This window comes from Nanorana parkeri, unplaced genomic scaffold, assembly GCF_000935625.1.
Source record: "Nanorana parkeri isolate BGI_ZX_2015 unplaced genomic scaffold, ASM93562v1 scaffold606, whole genome shotgun sequence".
NCBI lineage: Eukaryota > Metazoa > Chordata > Amphibia > Anura > Dicroglossidae > Nanorana > Nanorana parkeri.
The window spans coordinates 405716-415804 of record NW_017306874.1 but is presented as its reverse complement, the minus strand read 5'-3'; the positions used below and the strand labels follow the sequence as shown (position 1 = coordinate 415804).

The following is a 10089-nucleotide window of genomic DNA, read 5'->3' as shown; positions in this document are numbered from 1 at the left end:
GGCTGTGCCAGTGAAGGACTCCAGTGGTATACCCACCTCCCCCTCTTGTCTATTCATAGAAAACCTTGTATTCTTTTCACAGAACACAAGGGGGTTCTGTAAATGGATGAGGGGACTGAAGGGGGGCAGGTAAATATTGGAGCCCTTTACTGTCGCAGCTCTTAATTCTTGCAGCACAGGAAATACATTCCTGCCGGCACTTTCCAGCATCAGTGAAACTAGTATTTTAAAACTACACAGAATCGATCTGGACCTAAGATTACCATCATTAGAGGTAGCTTATTTTTACAGAGCACAAGGCATTTCCCCCCCAGAGTTCAGCTTTGAAACAATTGTAATAAGTTTAGATAATTATCATCTGTACAGATAGAAGAGGGATATCTACATGTGTTGTATGAATACCACAGGATGAAGAAGTAACAAAAAGTTAATCTTATTTAGCTGTTCTTGTTCTAAGCCGTCTCTTCATTATAAGGTGATCACTTTCCCTTTCATTAGTGTCCATAATGATCTGTGGGAAAGGGAGAGAGATGCGTCTGTATTCTTGGATTTATAAAATAACGACAAATAAAATAAAATATCGCTATAGAACAAAACCACTAAATATCTGTGGGAGACCAGAATAGTAATATGCAATAGGCATTATGTTTAACACATTTGCTTTACATGCATAAATCCAACAATTTTTTTTACGTTTTATATGGAGTAGGGAAAACCGCTGTTAGGTTTTTATTGCGGTTAGTGTTCGCTGGGCAGATGCACCCTCTATGAGTGAGTGGGACAGATAATAATAGGAAACAATTCACTTGTCATCAGAACAGGAGGTAAGGAGAAATCTTCCAATGAGGACATTTGTTCCAGTTATAATAGTCGAAAAGAGAATTTTCCCTAACTTCCTGTTGTGTCTTTATCTACCTCCCGGCCAGCCGCTGTGTATACACGGCCTGCCGGGAGCTTCTTGGATGTAACTGGGCGTGTATACACGTCCTGTTACATCCACCCGCTCGGGCGCGCCGTGCGCGAGCGGGAAATACCCGCTATTTGAAAAGCTACAGCGATGCCCGTTAATATACAAGCGATCCGCCGGCTATAGAGCCGGCGGATCGCTTGTATGAAGCCCCGAGACGTGCGCCCCCTCCGCGGCTCTCCCCCTCCCCCCCTCCCGCTGTCAAGCTGGTCCCGGGCTCCGGTGTGAGCCCGGGACCAGCATAGTGCCTCTGTCACAGGGGATCAGAGGGAGCTCGGTACACGAGCTCCCTCCGGTCCCCTCTCCGCTGTCAGAATGCGGAAGTGTTGTATATTACATCACTTCCGCATTCTTGTGTCACTCTCCAGCTTCAGATGCTGGAGAGAAGCTGATGAAGCAGATCTCTGCTTCATCAGCTTCTTCAGGGGGGTCCTAGGTGACATTAGGGGTCTTGGAGACCCCCTGATGTCTCCATAAAGAGGACCTGTCACCTCTTTTGCTATCACATAAGGGGGTTTCTCAGCCCCCTCTGTGATAGCAATAAAGTTAAGTGAAAAAAAAAAATAGTACAAAAATTTAAAGTTTCCCCCCCAATTTTTTTAAAGTTACACAAAAAAGAATTAAAAAAAACAAATTTTTTTTTTAAAGTCCCCACCCCTACATACACGCATGTAAACATGCGTCAGGTGCGCATACCTGCGAAAACGACGATTGTACCCATTACGCCGCACATGTTACATATCGCCGCGAACGTCGGAATGAGAGCAATAGTTCTAGGGCCATCAATCACTGATAACACTAAACTGATGAGCGGTAAAAGCTTTTAAAGCGTCGCCTATGGCCAATTTTGGGTATGCTAGTTTTTTGCGATTTTGCGAGTGCGCGCAATTTTTACGCTTGACATGTTTGGTGTCTATTTACCCGACGTGACCCCATCTTTTATATTTTACCAAAAAAGTGGGTAATATTAGTTGTTTTATAGCATAATGTAAAAAAAAACGTTTTTTTTTCTCAAAATTTTCAGTAATTTCTCCTGAATATAGTAAAAAATAAAACCCGCAGTGGTGATTAAATACCACCAAAAGAAAGCTCTATCTGTCCCCAAAAAATGGTATAAAATTCATTTCAGTACAGCGTTGCGTGACGGAATAAACGTCAGTCAAAGTACCGCAGCGCTGAACACTGAAAAATGGCCTGGCCAGGTAGGGGATCTAAACACCTGGTCTTCAAGCAGTTAAGTTAAAGTGAAGGCAATTCTTAATTGGACGTAGGCAGCTAAAATAAAAAAAAGAAGAAGTGGACAGGGGTTTCCATTTTCCACATTATTCAAATTTAAAAAGGGGCAACTTTAGCTATGCCTTAGAGTACCCAGACACACTAGATGACTGTCACCCATAATCTGTAAATCCAAGCAACAATAGGGCTTGTCAGAGTTACTGAGGAAGGTCTCTGTCCTCAGGGGCTAGATATTAATACATAATGTAATATTTCAGCCAATAGCCTGTTCCTCTACTGTCTTCAGAGTAAAGAGACCTACACCTAAAATTTGACCATTCCTCCTTATTCCTACTGTATGTGAAATATGGACCTACAGATCTAATACCGGTATCAACATATTGAGTTTCTGCATTCTCAAAAATTCTAGGAGCCCAATCGAACATGGGAACTACTACACCAGCACCAAACCTGTGACAGCTGTAGGTTAGGCAATGCTATTACATACTCACTAGAGGTAATGCTAGGACTCTGCCGCACAGATCCAAATCTTTTTTATTTATTAATCCATATGACAGGTGCACAGTAAAAAGTGTAGACAATCATTTCTGAAATTCATACTCTACACATAATGTCAACATTTGTCAATATGTGTTGCTGCTGGCTGTGCAACCAAACAAGCCAGGTTGACCCATGTGTATGCTTGTTTAATACAAGCAGTGGCCCAAGGAATGATTGGAGCCTTAAGTGGTATTACTTTACGAGATTGGTAATGTCTGTAACCATATAGAGAAATTGTGGTGGGGAAGGAGATGGAATTGGATGCATTTGAGGATTCTGGGGACTGATGTGATGCATGTGATGCATAACTAAATTGGCTTTTCATAATATAAATGTATTTAATGTCAATTATATCTAAATTCATATTTTGTATTTGACAATATATTTTATACAACTTAACAGCTCTGGCTAGTTCACACTGGTCTTTCCTTGCACCTGTCCAAATATATTCTAGTTTCATCAGAAAAAGGAAGTGGTGCTTCGTTTGCAAAGAGACACTGTGATCATATACTTACTGCATGAGCAGGGATGTCTAGTGGAGCTGAGATTTCAGCAGTGTACAACTTTCTCCTGTTCTTCTTGGGTTTACTCTCCTCTTCTTTATGGCCAGAAATCAAATTTGTCGTCTTTGGAGCCGCAATTGTTCCAAGCAGTTTTTTGGCTTAAAAAGCAAACAGACCATTAAAATGGAGCTTGTTGCTTAAACAAATTGAACATCGGTTCTACCAAGAATAAAAAAAAAAAGCTCTTGAATAAAAGTGAAAATATTAGATGGGTTAATACCTTTATTCTGGAAAATGGAAGGAGAGCTCTGTAAGAACTCCCCAAGCTTTTGCAGGGTCCCATCTTTTTTCCGACTAGAGGTAGTGCTGGACGTGGATAGCTGTTTTGTCAGCATTTGTTTCTGGAATCAAAATATATTTATATGGTAATGTCTACGCGAGCATCTCAAACATTTTAACAATTTGCAAACATAAATATTTATTAATACCAAAGAACCTCTGACAAATTCTCATTATACATTACATAAATATCATTAGCAAACACAATGCAAATTCTGACTCGCTAATGAATACAGCTAGATAATATAGTGTGCCCAGAAGCTAAAGTGCAAATACACTGTTTAGCACTGCACTTTAAATAGCAGCAGGGCTATTGTAGACACATGACAAAAGTACTTCACACATTTCAGTCAACGTGAAGCATTATGGTTGTGCATAGAAGTATCTTAAATCATCTAAAAATCATTTAATCTTCTATTCTAACTTTATTCTGCACTAAAACAGCAGCATTGCCCCCCTTTGACCGGTCCTATGTTTACTTATTTTTTTGAACAGAGGTCAGCCACACAAATAAAATAAATAATGCAGATGCAAAGTATTGGAGAACGTCTTCACCTCATGTTAGCGTGGTACAGATCTACTGAAATTAGCATTACACAGTTTTCACACTTTGTCAGGAGCAATATACATGAGCTAAAGAAAACTGTGCTCTGGTGAATGAAGTCCAGGTATCAAGGATTAAATTACACATTGTAAGGGTGAAAGTGGCAACATATTTCGGTAATTGGAGCTGATAAATAAAGCAATTAGGAGTGACATGTAAATGTTACCCAGTCTGTCAGTCACACTAGATTGGGCACCAATTTGTAGCATGCCATCTTTTAGGTAGTAAATCTCTAACCTCAAAACCTGACCTGAAAACCTAACTCCTCCTGCTTTTAAGTTTGGCACCCCTCTGACAGTATTCTTTCCAATGGCTGCATGTCACCCCTCTGGCCAAATTTTCCACTACTAGCATGGCACCCTTGTGCAATATGACACTATCCTTTGCACAATTAGCATGGGACAACTCTAAACCTCAAAGCCACATGGTGATCATCTTGCGTCTTGGCTCTATTTAGCATCATATCAGTCTGGCAGCACAGCAACATGGCACTCATTTGGCAAACAAACTTTTTCTGGCACTATGTAAACTGCCAAAAGAAGCTCATGTACTTTTTAAAATAATCAGGCAATTTACAGCTTGTGACAAAACACAAAGGTGTGAACAGGGGCCAAAGGAATGAATAGGATTTCTTGTTTTGCACTTTTCCGTGGACCCCAAAAAAGTCAGTTTTTAAAATGAATGCTACCTATCCCATGGGTTTTATAGGGACTGGTGATCCAAACTGTCCCTTATCTGTGACCAACAATTTCCCAAAACAGCTTATCAAAATTGAAAAGCTAATTTACATTAAATTACAGCCATTTGGTATCTAAAGGTTTCGATTAATTTAAATGGCAATTGGAATCTCAACACAAGCAAAGTATAACCTTTGTTGAAATGGTCTCAGTGGGTAATAAAGCACAGAAATCATACGATTCGGTGGCAGAACTTATTGTCCAGAAAAGGAAACGCCACACAGTTGATGATACTGTAATAATGCCAGCATGTAAAATAGTTAACGTTAGGAGCAAATGCGGCAAAAAAAAAGAAAAGAAAAAAAAGATAAATGAAAAGGTTTCAGTCTATAAGAGTATATAAGTCGATGTATTGATGACATGTCACATGATGCTTAAGAGGTTTTGTGTGATATACTGAAAAATAACAGCTTCTCCCTCCAGGTTGGAGAGTACTTCATAGAACTACAAAGCTCATATCTTACAATTATAACTTGCTTTTTCAAGTGATATTGTCAGTGCCATTACGTTTAATGCTCCAATGCATATTGGTCAATATGAGATCACTTGGAGTCGCATATTAATCAGTACAATTAATGGATTGGAAAATAAAACAGAGAATATTAGAAGAAGTCATGGGAAATCAAAAGGTAATAAACTATAAGTGAACTAAATTTATGAAAAGCATCCAGTGATACAAATATACAGACCTTTGATTCATTGCTATTGATAGCAGGACTTGACATGGTGGATGGTATCATTTTATTTGTCCTTGTATTTTTCCGGTTTTCAATTTTTACGGTATCCTAAAAGCAAGGCACATATTAATACAATATATACTTTTACAATGTTTGTTTAGGAATGTTGTGCATTCCCTGGAGCTCTCATTTAAAAAATAAACAGTCAGGCTGGGTTCACACCTAGGCGTATCGAATATGCACGTTTGTCGCACGTCTTTACCGCGATTCGATGTAAAAAAACGTGCGTCAAACGCACGTTTCCGAGGGCTACCTGGCTGTATCCCAGTGGATACGCGCTGCAAATACGCCCCAACGAAGCTCCTGTACTTCTTTGGGCGTAGGGCGTTTTGCAGCGCGTCCCTACGCGCTGTAAAACGCCCTGGTGGGAACCACGCCTATAGGCAATCACTGGTTTTCACATGTTGAGCGTTTTACAGAGCGTAGGAACGCGCTATAAAACGCCCAGGTGTGACCCAGGCCTCAATGAGAGTCAGTTTGGTTAATATACATGATTAAACAGTGATGCAGAAAGATTACTAAAGCAGCATAGTTAGTTAGGTAACCCTTCAAATGAAGGCAGCAACATATACTAGCACCACGTGACACATAAAAGAAAAACAAAGGAGCAATCTAGGCTTTTCCTAACAAATGTGATTTCAAAGAGTAATGGTCAATGGAAATGACAGAAACACAGCAGCGCTATGTAAGGCAACTGATGAAAAAGGAGTTGAAACCCCTAAATAAATCACAGCATTCAAAAACACTGTATGATAAACAATTTTTTTTTTAAAAACACTTACTTTTTTTCATCCTTTGCTGAATATCAGCGATGCTATTCACCAGCAGCCTCTTTGCAGACACTTCCTGTTTAAATGCATGCACTTTAGTGATGCGAGGCATATCTTAGGGCACATTTTCTGATGGTGACAACAGTGAACCGTGCCTGGGTAATGTGTGTTTTACATGGCCACTTGTAGTCTCCATCAGAAGCTTATGCGAAAAGGTGGCAATGCAACAGCACAATTGACAGGCAGGAATAGATTGTCACCTTATAACAGAAAGTGCCTCAACATGGATCTTCCTGGCAGGATTACCAGGTATCATTTTAATGTAAGCTGCAAATTTAAAGGTGAACTCCAGCCACAAAAAACAAACAAAAACAAAGCATATCTAAACCCAAAACCAAAAATGTAATATATTGCAGCTCACCAAACCTTAAATGTGGTCAGTGCATTAGGTTTCTTTTTTTAAGCTTGTTTCCTTTTATTTTCAACTGGTGATCCAGCCAGTAACTGGTGATCCAGCCAATTCCTGTCTAATGGTGGCACCACTCTATGGAGGAACAATGTAGCCACTCTTGGACGGCAGCATTTTCACCCTGTGGGGAGGGTAGAGTGATGCTCACCACACATGTTACAATCTGATTGTGCAATCTCTTATAAATCTACCAACATCTATGTCATAAAAGGGCCTTCCTGACTGGATAGATTGATTGGATAGCTTCGGTATGTCCTCATATTACATAGTTTTGGTAAATCTAAAGTTGATTGTACAGAGATGGTAATGTGTATGGTGTGAGTTAGATGCACTAGTAGATTTAGAATTGCTGAGTTTGTTTTATAAAAAGTAGACAATGTTTGTCCATATGGACATATCACTATTAGATGATCATTTTAATAAGGTGGTGTAAACACTTTTGCACATTTTAATTTTTATTGTAATAAAATGATTTTATTTTTATATTTACAATCATTTTTTCTGTGTTTATGTTGTAGACATTTTCTCATCATTGTTATTTATAATTATTTTGTTATAGTAGGTTTTCATTTATAGTGTATGGATGCATGTGGAATAAAGTTTGAATTTCTTTGGAAGATCGTGTGCTGGTTCTAGTTTTTTCATTTATAGCGTTAGACTATTATTACCACATTCTTTACAAAAAAGTGTGATGTTACTTTGACATTCTACATGTCTGCTATACAACATTCCCATGATTTTTTTACAGACATCTTTTATTTTTTTAATTCTCTACCCTAGTGGTTGTGTGTATTTGACTACATTCACTCTACCTACCTGATCAACAATCACCCATATGCAATCTAAGTCACAGACATTGCATTCTTTTCAAATATGACTCGTAGAGCTGATTGGGAGAGGAACTGTTAAGGCTCAAACATTGTGCTGCACTGCTAAGCAGGAAGCAGTCTGCATATTTAATGAGTAAAAATGCCTGTCTCCATGGGCATATATAATTACGAAGTATACACAGAATCAAGATTTCTACTCGTAAACTTCATTAGAATGTATAGCAAGATGCAAATGCGCAGCTATGGCTGGGTTCACACCTAGGCATATAGAATATGCGCGTTTGTCGCGCATTTCATGCCGCACGTTTTTACAGCGATTCACGGTTTAAAAAAACGCGCTACAAACGCGCGTTTCCTGGCTGTATCCCAATGGATACGCGCGACAAAAATGCCCCAAAGAAGCTCATGTACTTATTTGGGCGTATGCCGTTTTGTAGCGCGTTCAGACGGGCTGAAATACGCCCAGGTGTGAACCATACCCATAGAAAACAATGGGATTTCGGTGTTTGAGCATTTTGCAGAGCATTCGAACGTGCTACAAAACGCCCAGGTGTGAACCAGGCCTTAGAGTGCATTCTTGGCATGCCTCAGATCAGGGATAAATTGAGATACGTCATCTCAATTTGGCAAATAAATATGGCAGAAGATGCCAAAAGAAGACCAGGCGAATATTTCAGCACCAGCGAGGAAGATATTGCATTGATAGAGATGATGCGAGTATGGCGGACTTCTAGTTCCAATTTAACATATATGCCAAGCCTCCAAAAGAATTGGGACTTTTTCTTCTGGCATTGCCCTCTTAGGTAAATATGGATGGGTGTACAGATTGGCTTTAATGTAGTAAAATACAGGAATAAGTATTAAAGTTACATACAGTGCTTCTATACTTGTTAGGATGATATTTAATATAAAGTATATAAAGCACAGTGGACATTGCTGAAGTTGCCTAGTTGATTGCAAGAACAAAAATAAGCTTTCTTATAAATATATTCTAGGTAAAGCACTTGAAAATAAAAGGCGCGTCATACACATCACAAGACTTATAAAAAGCACTTCAGTTCCAAATGTATTTTAGAGTGAGATGTACTGTCATTGCAAGATGAGCAGAATAAACAGACCTATGCAATGCACACATAGGATAATGGGCAGTAATGGATGTGTTCCATATAACCCTAAGATTCAGGCAAATATATCTTGGAGTAAGTCATTTATATACATTTGAAGTACTCTTCATTGCAGTATGCCTGAGTGCCACAGGACTTTGATGCACAAGTGTGTTCTGTGTATATTATATGAACGATAACATACATGAAAAATACCTAACCCTTACATAAAAGGAAAAAAATGTGTTAAAGTATAAAAATTGGATTTACTATTGACAACACAGGCAGTTCTTCTGTAAAAGAAGATTCTAAACCAAATCACTAAAATCTAAAATTTAGCATGTTATGGCTTGTTTACACCATGTCCACTGAGCTGCACATGTATGGGGTGGTGTGAACAGGGCACCATAGAAAACAATTGTTTTCTACGTGCCCTGTCCATAGCATACAATCTTTTTAAATTAGCAAGTTTTCACTAAATGAACCTCAGGTTATTCTGCCAGGTGCTTGTTAAGACACTCCCTGTTATCAGATAAGAACTGTCTCAACTATGCTCCTGGGTTATCACCTGGTCACATGCACCCCGTCAACAGGAGACAAAACCTCCTTTATTTGGGAATATTAGCAGTAGACTGCGACTCTTCAGGGAGCTCATTATTATTATTATGATACAGGATGTATACAGCGCAAAGAGTTTTGCGCAGCGTTTTACAATATAAGGAAGGCATTACAATTAAAATACAAGATGGTAAGGAGGGCCCTGCCCATGAGAGCTTACAATCTAAAAGGGAGGAACAAGTGTTACATGAGGAGGTAGCTGTGTGGGGATGAATCGTTTGAGAAAGATATTTCAGTGGTTAGGTTGAGGTCGGATAAGCTTCACTGAAGAGATGAGTCTTAAGGGATCGCCTAAAGGCAGAGTGGGAGATAGACAGACAGGTTGGGGTAAAGAGTTCCACAGAATGAGGGAGACTCTAGAGAAGTCCTGGAGGCGAGCATGGGAGGAGTTGATAAGTAAGCTAGAGAGCAAGAGGTCTTGCGAGGAGCGTAGGGGGCGGTTAGGAAGATACTTAGAGACAAGGTTGGAGATGTAACCTTGGGCTGAGTTGTGAATGGCTTTGTAAGTGGTTGTTAATATTTCAAATTTTATCCTTTGGGCTATTGGAAGCCAGTGCAGGGATTGACAGAAGGGGGGTTGTGGATAAGTCTGGCAGAAGCATTCATGATAGATTGAGGGGGGGGGGGGGGAGCGCG

At 39.5% G+C, this 10089-nt stretch overlaps 1 protein-coding gene across 1 annotated transcript in view; it reads right to left on the bottom strand.

Moving 5' to 3' along the window:
- Positions 1-250: 250 nt before the first annotated feature.
- Positions 251-10089, bottom strand: part of KIF20B (kinesin family member 20B) — a 79677-nt gene continuing 69838 nt past the window's right edge. The window contains exons 33-36 of the mRNA XM_018562842.1: positions 5616-5711; positions 3527-3647; positions 3259-3404; positions 251-511 (exon numbers count right to left, since the gene is read on the bottom strand). Coding sequence (XP_018418344.1) covers positions 434-511; positions 3259-3404; positions 3527-3647; positions 5616-5711 — 441 coding nt within the window. The 3' untranslated portion in view covers positions 251-433. The remainder of the gene's footprint in view (positions 512-3258; positions 3405-3526; positions 3648-5615; positions 5712-10089) is intronic.